Source organism: Triplophysa rosa, linkage group LG19 (genome assembly GCF_024868665.1).
Source record: "Triplophysa rosa linkage group LG19, Trosa_1v2, whole genome shotgun sequence".
Taxonomy (NCBI): Eukaryota; Metazoa; Chordata; class Actinopteri; order Cypriniformes; family Nemacheilidae; genus Triplophysa; species Triplophysa rosa.
In genome coordinates this window covers 18,240,778-18,260,073 of record NC_079908.1, presented here as the reverse complement: position 1 = coordinate 18,260,073, position 19,296 = coordinate 18,240,778, and the positions used below count along the sequence as shown (strand labels likewise).

General features: G+C 39.7%; 1 protein-coding gene across 1 annotated transcript in view; it reads right to left on the bottom strand.

Moving 5' to 3' along the window:
- LOC130569727 (potassium/sodium hyperpolarization-activated cyclic nucleotide-gated channel 1) overlaps positions 1-12,951 on the bottom strand; it is a 78,495-nt gene extending 65,544 nt beyond the window's left edge. Inside the window, exons 1-2 of the mRNA XM_057359528.1 lie at positions 12,093-12,951; positions 3,660-4,083 (exon numbers count right to left, since the gene is read on the bottom strand). Coding sequence (XP_057215511.1) covers positions 3,660-4,083; positions 12,093-12,439 — 771 coding nt within the window. The 5' untranslated portion in view covers positions 12,440-12,951. The remainder of the gene's footprint in view (positions 1-3,659; positions 4,084-12,092) is intronic.
- Between the last annotated feature and the right edge of the window lie 6,345 nt (positions 12,952-19,296).

Genomic DNA, 19,296 nt, shown 5'->3' with positions numbered 1-19,296 from the left:
GCAGCAGAGAACAATAGTAATAAATCAAGCCTGATTACTGTCGCCTGCATTCGTTCGCTTTACTCCTCCTAAGAGGTACATTTGTATTTCAATTAGGACTGATCAGAAAACCCTGATTGACCTCCTCACAAGACTCCTCTGCACTGACTTGGGTGGCCGCCAGCTGAACGGAGAGATGAACTTGCTTTAAGAGATTAATGACACACAGGGAATCAAAACAAGCGCTCTGTGCCAAACCCTACCGAGCGGCCGTGCTGTCTAAGGCCAACGCGGAAATCTTTTAAAGGCAACGTACTACACAAAATAGAAGCTTGTGTGTTATTGATTTGTTCAGAATCTGTCCATTTTTAATTAGACTGAGCCATTTTTATTGATATATTTTGGTATTGAATGACATGTATTGGCATTTCTCTGGACTCAACTGCCTACCTGATTTTTTTGTCGCCAAGAACACACCCTCTCCATGAAAGACACATGCAATGCTGGTCTATAATTTTGCCGAAATGTTTTATTTTACAAGGTAGCATAACTACTTTTGGAGACTTTGCATTAGGATCGCAACAGAATAGTTTATCTACATATGAAAATTCTCTCTGTTATCTTAGGTCTCAACATGGCTAAGCTTCGTGAAGCACAAACATCCATGATTAGGTAATCCAATGTTAATAAGTGTCTTTTGAAGTAAAACAATATATTTGTGAGAAAAAAGGATTCATATTTTTAGCGCATTTAGCGATCGATACATCACGCAACCATGGCAACATACAGATCCAACGATGTGGAAAATTCAAATATGGCGGCACATTGTTATTGTTGAATGTTATTGGTTTGTGTCTCATCACAAATAACGCAAATGCCAACTAGTCACAAGACATGCATGCACCAATGAGATTCAATGTTATATCGTGCCACCATATTTGATATTACTTTAATAATAGATGTATGTGCTTTTTGAATCTTCATCATGTTGAGCTCCACATGAAAAGATAATAGCATTTTAATATGAAATTATTCATATATGTTTAACTAAAGGTAGCAAAGGGCGAGTAGAGTACACATAAACACATAAAATGTTGTAAACATTTTAGGGTACATTATGTAATATTAATTTAAATATTAATTATTTAACTGTACCTTTGAAGGTACAAAACAGGTCCATAGGGTACAATAATCAGAGGTGGACAGTAACGAAGTAAATTTGCCTGAGTACTGTACTTAAGTACACTTTTTGAGTATCTGTACTTTACTTGAGTATTATTTTTTCTGAGTACTTGTACTTTAACTTGACTACATTTGAAAGACAAATATCATACTTTTTACTCCACTACATTTATAAAAAGGTCCAAAAGTAGAAAATGGTTTCTATGCAGCGGGGTTTCCTGTGTGCACAATTTATCTGGCTTGCGATCTGCCAGGACCTTTTACTGTTGCCAAGTATTTCAGTTTTTCTAAGCTCGCGGTTTTCCGGCAAGCTTTGAATGGCCATTTGGCAGATTTTTTTAACGCAAATCTGGCAACTCTGGGATCTTCCCCGCTAAACTAATGTAAACGTAGTCGCTGCTACATCGTTGATAGCGCTCTGAAAAGGCAAATAGAACATTAAAAGAGGAAAAAGGCACATGTTAAAGTGTGGTGTAATCATCTGTGGGTTACGATCAGTCAAAGATCGTTGAAACATTGTCATGAAAATGATCGGCATAACGGCTAAACGGTAAATAAGCATCACATACACCTTGAGCTACACGTGCGTGTTAACTTCTGATCTGCTGTTATATCACTTAAAGCGATTTGGAAAATGAATGATGTTTTTACTGAAGTAACTATAGTTGAAGTATTCCTGTTGAAATAAAAACAATAGAACCCTGCCCAAAATACAACATAAAATGTAATGGATTTAATGGTTATAAATGGGAATTGTACTATGGATACTATGTTGTCTACTTGTATGTGATGGATTCTATTGATGGGATGGTAAATCCTATTGGAATAAAACCCAAAACACACTACAAAGAGGAATTTAATTTAAAAATCTCATTCTAATTAAAAAATTCATTGTTTTTTTTCAGCAGGGATGGTATTTGCATTAAAACCACAGTATCCACAAATTTACCATTTTCTAAATATAGGAACCATACTCCAATTAATAATCTTTAGTAAAACCACAGCAACTAAACATACCATAGTTTCATTATATTCATTATTATACTAGCTTATAGTTTATGTTTGTAGTTAAATTATGGTAATAAGTCCAACAAACACATGGCTTCTACACTTTACTATTTACAAGAACCTTACTACTTACTGGTAAATTGCTGCTAAAACTGGTAAAGGGAATATACAAAATAAAAGAACACTGCTCATAAATACATATAGGCCTAGGGGGCTAATGAGGATAATAGGCTAAATGATCATACAGGATTATATCTAAACTAAACATATGTGTGCTAAACATATAAAGCTCTTAAAGGAGTTGCTCACTGCAAAATTTGCCCCCATTGACTTTCCATAGTAGGAATAAAAACTACTATGGGAAGTCAATGGGGGCAAATTTTGAAGTGAACTACTCCTTTAATACCACTGATTCTGTGAGCTACTCGGTGTATTCAGTAGGGTGCTTCAGAGGCATAAGGTATACGACAATAAAACAATGCACAACTGACATAAAGGAAATTTACTTTTAATACTTGAGTACTTTTAAAAGCACGTACTTCTGTACTTTTACTCAAGTAAGAATCTGTCTTTACAACTTTTACTTGTAGTGGAGTAATATTTGACCAGTAGTATCTGTACTTTCACTCAAGTAAGGAAGTTGTGTACTTCGTCCACCTCTGACAATAATGTTCCCAAAAAGGTACAGCATTATATTATGTTTTGTATACCTGTAAAGGTACAAAAAAGAACCTTAGGGTACCGGACAAAAAAAGGTACAATTTTAAACCATTTTTTCTGACAGTGTACTTTTAAATGGCACATAATCAGATAACCATTTGGATTTCACTCCTTTTTATCAACCAACAACTCTGCACCAACAAGAAACAGGAACTCGTCTAAACTGGATTAACTTTCGCAACACAAGCCGTCATTTATTATACCATCGCCGAACAATAATAATATGTCGGCGGAAGAAACAAACAATATTTTTCATGAAAGTGATCTCAAAGTGCTTTCAAAGCTATTTGTGAAACCGTCCATTCGGGTACAGACCGAATACGTCGTTTGAAGATTAATGCTTTCGATTTAAGCTCGGGGTGTCTCGACGGAGGTGGGTGAAGCATAAATACTGAGGCAGTTAATAGTTTTGCTCAGCTGCACTCGCCACGTTGAAGAGGTTGGTTCCGCCTAGCCTGATACGGCTCTCGAGGTGTCGCCGAGGGCTAAGTGGCACCCATGCTTACCTTAACCTCAAAATAAGTCTCTCCACCTCTAAAGAGCATGCGTCAGAGGTCTCGGAGAGGTCTCGTTCTGAAGCACAACACCTGAGCTCACAGCGCCCAGGGTAGATTGTGTCTCACACACCGAAACACTTACGATGTCAGATAGCATCTCCTCCTGTTCGTGTCAAAGTGGGCTTCACATTCTACGCTAACAAATTCTAGATGTGTCACTCGAGGCCATCCGCGTCACTCACAGATTCGCACGCACGCACGCCGTCCCCTTACCTCCTCCCACTGGTGGATGTATCTGATGAGGCGTGAAAGCCTGAGAAGGCGGAGCAAGCTGAGGATTTTGGTGAACCGTACGATACGGAGTGCCCGGGCCGTCTTGTACACCTCCGAATCGAAGCCTTTCTCCACTATTAGAAAGATATAATCCACCGGGATGGAGGACAGGAAGTCTACCACGAACCAGCTCTTCAGATAGCTCATCTTAATGATTTTTGGGTCCAGGATGATCTCAGAGTTCTCCTCGTTCACGATCCCCGTCCGGAAGTTCATGACCAGGTCCACCAGGAAGATGGTGTCCGAGGCCACGTTGAAGATGAGCCAGCTGGTGGTGGTTTGCTCCGAAAAGAAGGTTATTCCCACAGGAATGATAATTAGATTCCCCATCATCATGATGAGCATTATCAAGTCCCAGTAGAACCTGCAGAGAAGACAAACAGTGGTATGTTAAAAAGACCACTTGAAGGTACATCAGTTTCTCTTTTAGTCGGCCCAGTTTACACCTGGTCATAACGTCTCGTGACTTCATGCCTCACTAAAAAAGGAACCAAAGACAGAAATATGTGCCCTTTTCTCTCTCCAAAATACATACTGTATATATTTAAATTTTAGGACAAAAACTCTGTTTGGAGCACAATATTTGGTTATTTAGGTCAACTTCAGGTGTGATTCACGTGATCTGTTTCACTACATTGACATCAAGCGTACTGAATATATAATATGAAATAAGTAAGGGATAATCAACGGCAAGCCATGCGTTAAAGGATAATGTACGACATGGAGGCAAAGAACCACCCGGTGCAAAGCGGAGGGTGGTTGCATCTGCTAAGTGCATTAAATCCTTTAATGCACAGCTAGCCGTGGATTATCCCGCTTATACCATGGTCATTTGCCACGTTAAAGCTGTTATTGATGTTTACAGTTTATTTTTTGATCAGACAGTTGAATTACATTTTTTAATACTTGTGAATTAACCGGTTCTATTGCACACCCTCCAGCCAATCAGAATCGAGTATTCAAATGTACTATGGTATACCGTTCTTTGTTCGGTTGAACACAAAGAGAGATATTTGGAATGTTAGCAACTGACATTTCTAAGGCACGATTGACTACCATAATAAGAAAAATGAAAATGGTAGTAGTCAAAAGGTGCCGCAGAACTTTTTGCTTTCCGAAATGCCTCAAAATATCGTTCTTTGTGTTCAACTGAACAAAGAAATGTATACAGGTATGGCACAACTTGAGGGTCAGTAAACCATGACAGAATTTTTATTTTTGGGTGAACTATCCCTTTAACCATCAGAACAAAAGCACCTGCACACTCTCTCCTATTCATATCCTACTCCTGACAGGCCTGTTCGCTGCAATGATGTAGCAAGACTAGAAAGATTAAATTCCTGCTCTTCTCTGCTGGAACGCCCTCATTCCGAAGGCCCTCTGATATTTGTGGCGTTTCTCTAGGCGCTGTCTAACAGACTTCCCTCAGCCATCAGTACTGCTCGCGCCTGCAGTGCACACGATGCGCTACAGCTCATTTCCCTGTCGCTGTTGATATCACCTCCAACACTTCCTGCCGGCCTGCCGTTCCATGACAGCCGGCGCTACCCAGTGCTTTGCTCTCTCTGGTTGAGGACGTAAAGAGGCACAGGACAGAAAATGAAAGGGTGAGATTGTAACACGAGAGGGTTCCCAGCCCATAGGTGAGATGCTGTGTAAACTTGTAAACACAAGCATGTACGCGACATTCCGCTTTGCTTGTGCGATACGCGGAAAGCTAATTAAAGGTACAGGCTGTTATTGCTGAAACAGCACCATTTGAACCCACAGGAATAAGCTTGTGTTTGAAAACATATGAATGGAGTCACCACATAGGTTAATAGAAGGACGGCCAACGTTTGAAGGCGTTTGTTGATGTAGTACCAACGGTGGCCTGGTGGGTACAACAGCGTTTTTGTAGCTCAATTGGTACAGCGTTGCGTTAGCTGCATAAAGATTGTGGGTTTGTTTCCTTTGAACACACATATCAATAAAATGTATCTTAAACCGCTTTGGATATAAACGTCTGCCAAATGCGTACTGTTAATGTAATTTTATGTAAATGTTCATCAAAATTAAGACAAAAATGGTTTTCTGGATCTCATACATTAGCATTTTCTCTGCCACCCTGCTGTCTAGTTAATGATATTAATATCAGCCAATTGCAAACCCCATTTTAGTCTTCCCCAGTGTGAGTTTCGGTTATCGGTGTAAATAATAAACCGCCAGTCCACACCTCCATCATGAACACTAAAAAATGACTACATGTAGACAACATTATTATTAAACATCAATTCGTGATCATATTCTGCTGACAGTCTTTACATTCTCCCCCTTCTCGAGACCCCCACACTCGTGTGAGAGAGATTTTCAGCTTGGCAGGAGATGCAGTCCACAGCTCCTACAGCGAGAAGAATCACATTATGATTTCAAACCTTTGGTGTTATGTAACAATACACCCTCTGTTACTCAGAAATGCAAATAATTGATGCATATTTAATTGTTTTAATGAAAAAAGATAATGCATTATATCTCTTTTGACCATTGTTTAATTATTTTTCGCTTTGAAAAACTATTAAAATGTCATTGATGCTAATTTCTTCTGACTGGAAATGCTGTCGAAATCCCGCCGTCTTTCTTGACAGCAGAATCACCCCTAGGATGTTTTGATATCTACTAGTGAAGATTTAGATAAATAACCAAGTGTCAGTCAGACTCCATTTTCATGTCACGCTGTGTTTTTCTGCCTTGGTAGATTAGACATGTCTTTGAAATGGCTACAGACTCTTCTGCCCTGCTTTGCTTTGCTTCAATGTAGGACATGGGTTAAAGACTTCTATTATCCTTTAAAAGTGCTCATTTATTGTTTGAAAACAAGCCAAAGCAAACAACAACTGAAGTAATTAGTTCATACTGGCATATTGGTGCTATTACTCATACCACCTAATGTGAATACTCTTCCTCAGCACAAAGTGAAACATAACCACTTTCTAATGACTGCAGTGAACACACATGAGTCAGCTTTCTGAACAACAAACCCGTCTGATAGCAGCCCAGAAGAGATTTCCACAACGCTGAAATTTTCTGAGATCAGAGTAAACGCGCGCGAAGCGCAATTGCATTACTGTAGCTCCCTTGTCTGGTAATGACCGAAGCCAGACATATTTTGACGGGCGCCGGGCGGGCCTAGGCAACCACACAAATGTCCTGATAACGGCTTGCATCCATGAACTAAAATAGATGCTTTCAGGAATCCTATCTCATGCTAAACCCCCTGGCTAGGGCCTCCAATTTGACCGATGCATTTGCCTGTAATGGATGCCTGCAAATGAAAAAAGCTCTCGGCCTTGGTTTATAAATATCAACGAACCGGTATCAAATATTGGCCTGCTCTTTGTCGTAATCGGGCATCTTTGGATAATAATATCCACGTTGGCTATTTTTCCTTCTGTGAGGTGTCTAAACGATAATGAAATTAGTTTTTAACATTGTTTAGTAGGAAGTGTATACTGTATATAACTAATAGAACCATGTTTGTAAGTAGCATGACAGTAAAATAGTTAAGCTTTTCCAGTAATATTCGACTTCAGAGTCACGTATTTGGCAGCAACTTTGAATTCAAGCAATACGTTTTTTTGTTTTATCAGTACCAAATGTGTTCCCTAAAATATTGAACCCATGATCTTTGCACCGCTTACAATGGTTTAACACAGCATTATACTATCTCAGACAAGAAGATTCAATGGAGCTAAACAATAATAAGCAAAACGATGAACTGTTCCTTTAAATTATGAGCTGCTCACAGGTTCCCCAATACGGCCTTTTCGCATGACGTCACGCATCTTCTGTTCTGCCGCGAAGCAGTGTATCGTTATTTCCGCTAGCACTCCAGTTCATAAAGTGGCGGTAAAGCACCTATAAGCTGGTTTGCCAACCGCCAGTAAAACTCAAGAAGAAGAAGTTTTCTTCCGCTAGCGCCTCGGAATGGAGTTTACCAAGTCCCTTGCACATCTGCCACAAATACGGCTAGATGATGTACAACGTCTTGCACACAAATTTTCGCTAACGACAAGATCGAAGCTAGAGAAAGGATACAAATTCTTAGTTGAACAGTACCTGTTTGATTATGAAGGTACGTGTTTTGTTTTCTTTTTGTGTTAGCGAAGGTGCTAGGATAAGTACTTGAATACGTGTTCTCAGTTTTTTTCCACTGTTGTTAAATTCCAGCGCGACGGCAAAACGGAAGTTCTTCTTGTTTGTTGCAAGACGGATGTTATGATACACTGCTTTGCGAAAAGGCGGAAGTTAAGTGACGTCATTGTGAAAAGGGCCTATTCTGTTTACAGTATTGGTTGCATTATGACTGGCATTACTCGCAGACATTTGTATTAAAAGCGACTTGACAAGCCGACTGGCTTTTGTAACTGTAGCCTTGACAACCGAATGACAGTCAGGCTGCATTGTCAGAGGTGGGATGGTTGCCATGTGACCATCTGTCCCGCTGCTGAAAACTAAAGAAAAGCACAGAGGATGTGACCTCAACACAAGGGTTACATTCTCTGATGTTCTTTTATGTTTCTATTTACTGCTATTGCAGCTTTCACACTGAGGTGTTTTAACTATTACATGAGACACGGATCGCTTTTAAGACGCTGTGCCCACAAATCGTGCAGTCTTCTGCATTGTATGTGAGAGAAAAAAACTGAGCCGGGCTATTTAGAGAGTACCAAGGGGCATCTATTTGGAAAAAGTGAGGCACGTCACGCGCTCACAAAGACCTTCATTAGACTTTGAGAGAAATCTTTGAGACAACCCTCCAAAAAGCAACAGCAAAAAGCATTAATAATGCAAGACAAACTTGCACGCCCCTAAAAATAGAGGTTAATCTGGGTTTAGAAATCAGAGGCCCGCTTCATAGGGAGAAGGAATCTGCTCACATACAAATCCCGCATTTCCACAACCTGTGTGATTAATTTATAAGATAGAGATTTGACCCAAGCTCATCTGTTACCTGATAAAACCTGCCACTACTAAAAAACAAAAACCGTGAAGGCACTTTGGAATTCTGGGAAGCTGATGCCACTCCTGAAGATGTAGAATTTCTGTTCTGCGATGGCGATTTCTGTTCAGGCCAAAGGCTGTTTTCTAAATAACAGTGAAAGCAAGAGACGGATGACATGCAATATGGAGGACGGATTAAAAAAACGACGACTCAGGCTTGATAAAACCGATGACAAAGGGCTCAGGCCACATCAAGTCAAGCATGAGCCCTTTCTGAAAACAATGAATAATGAATCTTACTAACCTCCTATTAATCTTTAAACACCCTCTGTATTGAGATATTACTCCATATTGAGTTTCATTGATGCTTCGGAACCAACACAGCACATGAAAGATGATGTAACGCGATGTTGATGGTTTCGATGTTATCAAACTGCCAGGGCCAAAGTGGAAGCAACTATTTTCAACTAAATTAGCTAATTATTTACAAAACAGTGTGGTGGAAAAATGTACAAAAGACCAGCGCTGTGTGGGAGAGAGATAACGGCAAAGTGAAAAAGGAAATATAATAAACCTTGCCAAACACAACTGGTGTGCCAAAGGTGTAGAACAGTCACATGGTCCACGGTTTTGAGCAGGTTATGATAGCTGTCAGTAGCTCTCCCTCACTTTCTCTTTTCCCTGTCATGTGTCTTCCTGTCCATCATCTCCCTCTCTGTATCTTCCGTTTTCACCTGCTTTCTCTTTTTCTCTCTTTGATCGAAAGCCCATTTGGCAGGGTTTATCAAAAGCTCAAAGTAAGTACCACCTGCAAACCTAAAAACTGTTAGGAAGGTATTAGCCAATTCCTGCAATCAATTAAACGAAGCCTGGTCGCATTTAACCTGGTTAAAGATCACAAACTGTTTTCTGCAACAGTATCTGTGGTGTGGTGGGGTTTAAGCGTTATATAATCATTATAAAAAAACATCCACCAATCAAACGTGTAATCAAGCAGGTAGCCCCACCCCAAACTCTGTTTCAAGTTAACCTACCAAAGAATTGAATTTGCATGTTAATGTTGGCGATCGTAACATACAAACACATCACCCTAAAATATTGACATCTCTAAATCACACCTTTAATAAGTTGTGTATCGACCCTACGACCGTTAAGCAGCCGTGTCCTTCGTGCAATATGACAGAAAGGTCAATCATGTTACATCACAGCGTTCAGAGCGTTGTTAAACTCATCCAGCGTGTGTTGGACATCTAATCCGATCTCACCTTCTCTCATCCCTGCTCTGATGCTGAAAGGGCTTTACACAAACTGTTCTGATCTGTTGGAGGGGTGCTGCAGTCTAATGCTAAAAGATGTGGGCTGGAATCTATAAAGCTCTAGGTTCAAAGCAAGAGATGAACAATGAACTCACTAATGGTCCTCGGAGCAAGACACTTAACCTCAGACTGCTGGAAGGAGTTTGTCCCTATAATAAGTGTACTGTGAGTTGTGTTGCCTAAAAACATCAACTAATGCCAAATAGGAGCCATAGCAATTCAATTCAAACAAATCAAAGCAGTGGTATGGAGTTATTTCTGATATTTAGTGAACTCAGACACTTTGCTCATGTTGTATTTTAGGTATTTCAGAGTATATGAGACTTTGTAGAATATGCTCAGGTCAAGCGTATTTCAACTTTATTAAAAACATCCTGATTATTATCTCAAATTTCTCAGGATGGAATTAAAGAGTTGTTGTTTTTTAAAACACAACACATCCTTATGTTCATTAAACATTGATTATTACTTTAGTGATGATACTGAGAAATATGATAATGTACTGCACAGTAGGAATAGCTAACTCTTGTCTGGTACTTTCTTATTGCCTTTGCGTGTGGAATGCATTATCTCAGGTGTTGTGTTAAGTTTACACACGATCTGCCAAAAGTACATCAAGTACATCGAATAAATAAACCAGTAAGACAGGTGGGGGGCGAGGTAATGACACTGAACGGGATAGTGTTCCGGGCATTCATGTAAAACAAGGGACTGTTTTTCAGCACCTTGGAGAGCGGCGCGTTACGCGGGGCAGATTGTGAAGTGAAACTAATGTTTGCGAAGAACTCTGCCGTGCAGCGCTCGTGAGGAGTTGCCAGGGCAAAACGAGCACGTGAGGTGCACCGTCACCTATCCGCACTCACGCAGGAAGAGAGAGAGAGAGAGAGAGAGAGAGAGAGAGAGAGAGAGAGAGAGAGAGAGAGAGAGAGAGAGAGAGAGAGAGAGAGAGAGAGAGAGAGANGAGAGAGAGAGAGAGAGAGAGAGAGAGAGAGAGAGAGAGAGAGAGAGAGAGAGAGAGAGAGAACACGAATGGCCAAGACATGTAAACATTCCAGTACTTTCAGGCTTTAAAGAATTGCGAATAGAAAGAAAGATGGCCATATGCCAATATATCTAATGTATGTTTATTTGACAATTTTAGTCATTCGTTTATATACGAATCCACAACCTAAATTTGACATAAACATGATTAAACACGCGATCTAAATTGGATATTAATTTAGCGAATATCATCATCTTTCGTTGTTCTTAGTCACGCACATTGCTGATTCAGCACAGACTGTTCCGGTTCTAACAGACAGACATTTTTATCCTACCCACTCATAGACTGGATGATGTTAAGATCTGGTTGTTATATTGGTTATATGTTTCATATTAACCACGTCCTAAATGACAATGTGAAAATGTAAAGCCTCATAGCACCAAAGTCATTATTTGTAGTATAATCTGAAATGATTCAGTCATTGCTCCACCTTGAGCAACCTGAAAAATTCTGGGTTCGACGATCTCCTTCATTCACCTGACTAACGCGATTAGCCTTAAACTGCTTTAGAGACACTATTCCAGCGCTAATATTGGCATGGGTTGTTACACGGTGAGCCGCACAGGATCATACAGTACCACGAGATAAAAACAATAGAATAATCCTTATGCTTCCGCCACAGCGCTCACTGTATGGATTTCGGCATTTGTGATGCTGTAACCAAACCTCATTAATTCTCACAGCAGACACTGACAGCTGCGTTTACAATGCCAAACAGTGGTGCATCATCCACCACAAATCTTACACAACGGCAGAATTTCCAATGATGGCAGGTCTTACACGTCCGGTGATGACTGCTGTACCAAAATGACATTCACCCCCACAACAACCAAGGGCATTGCGTGTTTTTAAGCTCTGCTTCCCCGAAACGCCATGGAAAACGATAGCATAAGCACCTCTGAAGCATCTCACATGGATGGACGTGTGTTTTGACAGCACAAGCTGAGCCCATTTTATCGTGGCGAGCTTGCGTGTTGCGGACCTGAGTGCGCGTGACGGCATGCGCCTGGGAAGGTGACTTTCCACACTCCTTACCTAAAATCACTATAAGGGTGAATGATCCAATATCCAGCCGTCTGGACTCTCTCCTGCTCCTTCTCCACGGCTTTCTGACTCCCGAACATCCGCAATGAGAACTTATTCACCCCGGGCTGCATCATTGCTCCAAATTGCCGCTGCATAAACCCGGATTGCCTAGACGCAGCATCTATATCGTCAAAACCGACCATGGTTTCTTCCTTGACACCCACTGAGTTACCGTGGTCTTTCATGTTCTGGCTGCCCATGCTGTTCTTCATGATCGAGTCTTGCCTTTGGAACACATTATTCCCATCCGCTTTCTCCTCCTTGTTGCTTGAGAACGAATTGGATTTGTCTTCCATGGTGGTTTCAAAACGTGCTGTCTCCGGGTGCGGAGCACAGGCTACGCGTAAAACTCGAAAAGAGCAGCTGGCGTCTCTTCTGTTTCATTTGACGTCTCTCGAACCACCGCTGCCTCCTGTGCGAGTGCTGCTGCACAACTGAGAGAGACGGAGTTGTGATGAACCCGACGGGATCAGGTTTCTTGGGTTGCTGCCATCTACTGTCGGGATTGAGCGCGGGCCGCCGTCCGTGTGGCTCCCTGCTTGTCGCGGACAGTCGAACGCGCGCGTCATTTCCATAATGCGCTGCATGGATATGGTTCAAGACTCTAGGGGTGCACAAGCAATGCAATTTTAACATGACGTTGCTGATGCAAATAAGCATGTGTAAAACATTTGGGAATGGCATGTTTGCGTTTATATTGTGGGAATATTGAAATGTAATCTTATAAAGACTAAAATGAATGCTGTATAATTTGTTTTATAACCTAATATGGAATCTGGGAGGGATTACAGTTTTTATGCTTATCATAGGCTCACTATTAGTACAAAAAAATTCATCATATGGTAATGTCTAAATTGGGATAATTCAGTATATTTAATAGAGTGAAACACGTATTGTGAGTCCCTGTTTTTCCTGGATAAAAAGCACAATGAAATTTAATATTTCAAAACCATTTTAATACTTGGCAAGCGTTTGTTTTCACAGTTCCTTATGAAAAAAAACGCAGCTTTCCCGTTTACTTGTATGGGTTTAAAGTCCCAGTGAAACATAAAAATTACAATTCCTATTTTTTCATGAAATCTTGCAGCGTTTATTGGAAATAGCTTACCAATGTGGGTCATTCTCGTTTTAAAATGTATGTGCCCTCATAATCTTCAGTTAAAATCTGAAAATGCACTTCCGTCCTCTACCCCTCTCAAATGATGTAAGTTAGACGGCTTGGGCGCAGCGTCCATTAACTCCTCCCCTTCAGCTGTCAGTCTGCTCCCAGTTCTATTTCAAAATGCAATGGCTGTTTTTATACATCCAATCAAATCGCAGTGAAAAACAAGCCATGCCCACAATTTTTTCCTCATTTGAAATTTCGTTTCACTCGGAAATGCGTCAGAATACGGAACTTTAAAGGGAAGTTTTGCCCTGCCCAATATGGCAGTGATGTTGACTCGTTCAATGCGGCATCTGCGTATGTCTATGGTTGCACCTCTAAAAAACCCTTCCTCCTTGACATATTCGGGGCTCATCCCGCTATGTATTTAACATTTCTTTATACATTGGCAAATGTAAACTTGACTTATATTTCCACTATAAAATGACGTCACAGTCATACAGCCCAGCCTTTAAATGCCATGAATCTCAACACTATAATATTCATATAATATAAGCCTACGATTATTATACTATTCAATATTCATATAGTAGGCGGCCTACTGTAGCCCTATTCAAAATCTAAAATCATGTAAACTATAATATGTAAGAAATGTTAACAAAACAGCTCAATACATGGCTAAATAATTGTTCTATATATTTAAACCCGGCTTTCATCTCATTCTTTCAACCATGAGAGAACAGCTCCCTATTAACACTGGAACCATTGGCCTTGAACTGATAGTTTTCCCAGAATAAAACTTCTGAGTGCCTCTGCATTTGTAAGAAAGTGTACTTTAGGGGGCATGCAAACTTCATGGTTAATTGGTCTCTAATACAAAAAAGTCACATGAGAATGTTTAACAAAGTGATATACTGTATGTGTTCCAACAAGATCCCTTTCTAGGCCTTTACAATAAATCCCGACTGCAGAGAATCAACACAGAGAGAAAAATCGAGCCTTGTTGTGGTGATGATCAGTTTACCAGAAGCGGACACATGAAGACTCATATCCATTTAAAATCCAGATGAATTGCTGAAATCCAGACCAAGTCCACCTTCAAACGTTACCCTGTGGCCTAAATACAACATTTCTACCCCTGTAACTGACGCCAGTAACTCTCAAAAGTTTATTTCGTTTAACACAACGTTAACAAACCGACAACTGCTTTAAATGGTTTTGTTTTATTTACACATGAGCGAGAATGCCAGCAGCTCATTTGGAACTGGATGATGACTTACCTCACATCTAGGTTTCTGTAAGTTACTAAACCCAAGAAAACACTGAACACGACCACAAAAATACATTTGTGTGTCCAATGATGATTAGTCAAGAACGTTTCCTTTCGAATAACAGATTATGCGATTATGTGTCCTGTTTATTTACGGAAGTAGATCATTTAATTCAGTTGTCATTTTCGTTAATACTCGGGCTCAGTATAGGAATTGTAAAGGTAACATTAAGTAAGTAGCTACAACAGTTTGTAAAGCCATACAAATTGTTACTGGTTCTTCTTCATACACTTTACATTATTTTACCACATTACAACTGATACATATGGAGATCAAATCTATACCTCGTAACCCAAATGACAAAAAAGTTAAATAAAATCTAAAGGTTTCTATGATTTTTTGAAGAAGATTCATATTTTTTACAGTACAGTTTACAATTGCAGAAACTGATTTTTTAAAGGGCCACATGAAGCAATTAATCCAGTAAAGTGAGTAGCCTTGTAGGTATTAGGAAAAACACAGTGTGTTGTATACTTTATATTATTATTAATTTAAATCATTAAGTCTTGTTTCCTGGGCACAGATGGTGGTAGACTACATTACCAAAAATTGTGATTCACCACTAAAAAAATGTGTGCAGGAAACCACCACCAAAAAGCTTTTCATATGAAGATTATCCATTATATCATATTTGGTATTGAGGTTATTATATAAAGCTCTCAAAGTTAACAAATTAAATCTGACATTCCTTTATTTCTTCTTTTTTTTCCTGTTTTGCTTTAAACCAGAGTTTTGGCTGGATTAGTTGGCATACCAACTGTTCCCTTACAGGGCAGTCCAGAATGCGTGTGTAACTTTAGTTTTGGGGCGAAACACTGCGTAATTTATGGTAGCTTGGAGAGACTGACCACAGGGCTTAAGCGCTAGATCACGTGTGCTGAGGGCCATATGCAAAGGTCTCGCAGGACAACATGGAAAGAGACGAATGAAGGTCAGTTCGAATCAGGTGCGCATCTTTTCTCAATCGACAATTTCTGCGAAAGACATTTAGTGAAAAAAGTGAATTTAAAAAGTGTCTTAAAAAATTTGTGTTGTGGGTACTGTACTCTTTCTGTGTCGTATTAGATGTCTGGTGAAATTTTGCACAGATGTGGCAAGCTGAATTGTTAAGTATGCTGTGAGGCTAATGATTTCATGCGTGTATATAAGGTTACATTCACTTTCTGTTCGATATTTTATCCGTGCGTGATATATTACATGCTCTTTCATGCCAGCTATTCCTCATGAAACAAATATAGACCGCTGGAAAAAACATTCAAGCGTTGTGTTTCAACATGGCTGACTCTTTCTGCCCAGTCATTCAACATCGGGTTTTAAAAATCGTAAAAATATCTTTAGAAAATCAGGAAAATGAATTAAAGACCTGAATACAGTAATGTTATGTAAACTAACATTTAAATGGAGAGTGGTTTTTACGAACATGTGTTTATTTTTCTCTATGATGACATTTGTTTTTTACTTGATCATTTTGGAAAAAAAAAGTGAAAGTGCTTGTCCATGCAAGTCTCTTGTGGGTTTAGTGGTTGCCAAGGCAATGCAGATGTTGAAGTGTTCTGACTGGCTGTTAGATTGCTGAATGTCCAAATAAAAAATGAAAATAAAGTCTGATCTCTTAGAAAAGTACAACACACTGCTCCCCAACAAGGTTTATGTCTGTGATTTATTTTCAGCCTGAAAAATTCTTGTTTCAGTGGAAAAGTAAAGTGACGAGGACCAAGACTAATGGTCCAAAACATTAGCATATGTGCAATGGATTAATCTGTTTGCATAAAGCCTCTGAATGGCAACAACATTTTCTAGCTCGGATTCTTTAACTGTAATCCTTTCTCAGATCTGTCTTATATCACGGTCTATTGTGTTTGCATCGTGGCCCGTGGGGAAATAAAATACTATTACTCTGATTCTGTCTTGCCATGTCACAGCGGCAGAAAGCCAACAGCGAACGGAGGACGAACCTGTTTTAGTTTTCGTTGACCTTGTGCTGGTTCACGCTGGATGGTACACAGGCTTGTGAGGGTAGTTTCACTTTAACTACACTGTATGAGTATGAATCCGTTGTGTGGATTAAGGGAAATATGGTCGAGCTTCTGGGAATGTTTGAAACATCTCTCCTGCTGTGTTGCCGTCCTCTGATAGTTCTCTATCATATCTCTAAAGAAAAAGACACCTTCTTGCATTGCATTACCTTGAAATTGGTGAAAAACAACACTACGGCTAAAATATCTGCACACCTGAACATAGGTACGTTCCCTTCCACTGCCTAAAAATGTTGGTGTTAGCAGCCAAAATAGCAAATTTAGTTAAGAACGTGTTTGATTGCATACTTTGTAGTTTGTAAAAATTGCATTTTTCCATTTATAAGGAACCAGGTTAACAATACAAACATGTATCTTACGGACAGCAATGAATAGTTGTGCTGTTGTTCCTCCAATGATTTCTGCTGTAAAGTGAATTCAGATTGCTTTGTATTCTTGTTTTTCACCCTTGTCCTCCACTACATCTGGATTGCTAATGATTGATGATATTACTTCTGACAAAACTGAAGGTCGGCCCAGTGCTTACCATCTAAAGTCAAACCGTCCTCCGCAAGCCCTTCGGTCCGTGTCTCCTCAAGAAAAAGTTGTGTCGACTAAAGCATTCAGGAGGGATCGTTTCGGGTGTGGATTTATCCACCTTGACAACAGGGGCTGAGGAGAGGCATCAGGGCATCAAAAATGAAATTGTCCTCCAGCATGCATGAAGCATTACCTCTAATGTGAGGACATTACCAGAGCACGAGACAATGAAGGAAATGAGAGAGAGAGAAGCAGGTAGCAGAAGGGTGCTAACAAAACACCCAGATCGGTAGATTTTCTTAAAGGGGTCACATGGCGCGACCACGTGTTTTTCTGTGTCTTTGGTGTGTTATAAGTTGCCCATGCTTGTTTTAGACACGTAAAATTGCAAAAATGAAAGTGTCGGAACAAAAGATGCATTCTATCTAAAAGCGAATGCTCACCCAGACCTGCCTGAAACGCCTCGTGTAGCCACACCCCCACAAATCTACGTCAGTTGGTGGTATGATTTGACTAAGACCGCCCAAATGTATACGTAATACATTTGGGGCGTACCTGTCAGTACAATTGCTTTGGAACCTGATGTTCCAAATATTTTTAAGAGGCGTTACATTTCCGTCACACGCTTGCAGTATTCCACCAATCACTACGCACTGGTTAACTGGCCAATCATAGCACACCTCGCTTTTCAGAGCGATGAGCTTTGTTAAAAATCCGCGCATTTCAGAGAGGCGGTGCAAAGAGGAGATACAAACATACACTGTATGTGGAAAATACAACGTTTTTGAACCTTGTACACATTGCATTACATCTAAAACAATCAATAATATTCGTTTTAGCCGTGTCATATGACTCCTTTAAGAAAATCTGCTGGATGTTTGTACAAAAATCACAGCAAGGGTGTTGATTTGTGGTTGCTAAGGTGAACAAGGTGGTTGCTAGGGTGTTAGTTGGGTATTCTGAGTGGTTTTTTGCTTGATGGTATGTGGTTGATAAAAATGTATAGCTTGAATGCACTTTAAATAAAAATGTCTGCCAAATGCATAGATGTGAATGGTTGCTAGGGTGTGTGCTAGATGGTTTCTTACTGGCCCAAGTCATGGCATTCTTGTCCCATGCTCAGAAGAGAAAAACAGTAGACCACAACTTCTAGTTCTAGTTGTAGGTGTAACGGTCTATTCAGGTGTGTAGTCTCTCTTTAAAGGTTTTTTCTATAGGTAATCCCTCTTGGGAAGTAACAGAACTACATGCCCTCATTGTCACTAATACCCCTAGAGTGAGGGCTTGTCTGTCTTAAGAGAGGATCTCTGACTCAGCTCTAAACTACCCGCCTTGTGTCTCTCTTCTCCATTGTCAGTGGACTTTGTGTATTCAGAGGCTTTCCATTGGTTTAGTCCATCTATTGGGACAAAGAAAATCCGAAATCCAATTTTAGCCCTGAAGATTGATGATTTTTATTACATTTTATTCATTATCATTATTCACATAATAAAATGCTATTATTTCTTTTTAGTCTTTTATGAATTTTGTTGAGTTGCAGGTTTGTATTATTCTGGTTTCCCTTGCATAGGAAGGTTTTATGACTGTCAGCATAAAGTTAATCTGGTCAAAAAGTTCCACTTTCAAAGGCGAGATTTATTTCTTTGTTTCAATAGTGACGACAAAACTAGAGAAAATTCATTAAAAAGTCATATATTTTTTCTTTGTTACCCAAAAATACGAGTTTTGCTTTACTTTACTGTGGTGGGACAAATCGGCCCACCTTTGACATGATGATTAAAACTCAAAACTATGACATACTTTCATCTGCAGAACACGGAAGATATTTTGAAGAATGTTGGTAACCAAACAACATTGGACCCCATTGACTTCCATTGTATGGACACAAAACCACTGAGACATTTCTCAAAATATCTTCCAGTTTTTCCAAAGAAGAAAGAGTCATATACAGGTTTGGAAACACAGAGGTTGAATAAATGATGGTAGAATCGTTATTTTTGGATTAACTATCCCTTTAAAGGTGAATCACTACAAAAATCTAGTCTAGACTGGTGTTATGTATTTTCCACTTTTTTTTACATAAGCAAGAGAGCTTTTGACATAATCAAATACAAAAAAGTTTGAGTAACTAAAGTCTTAGCGTAATGTGTTGCTACACCGTT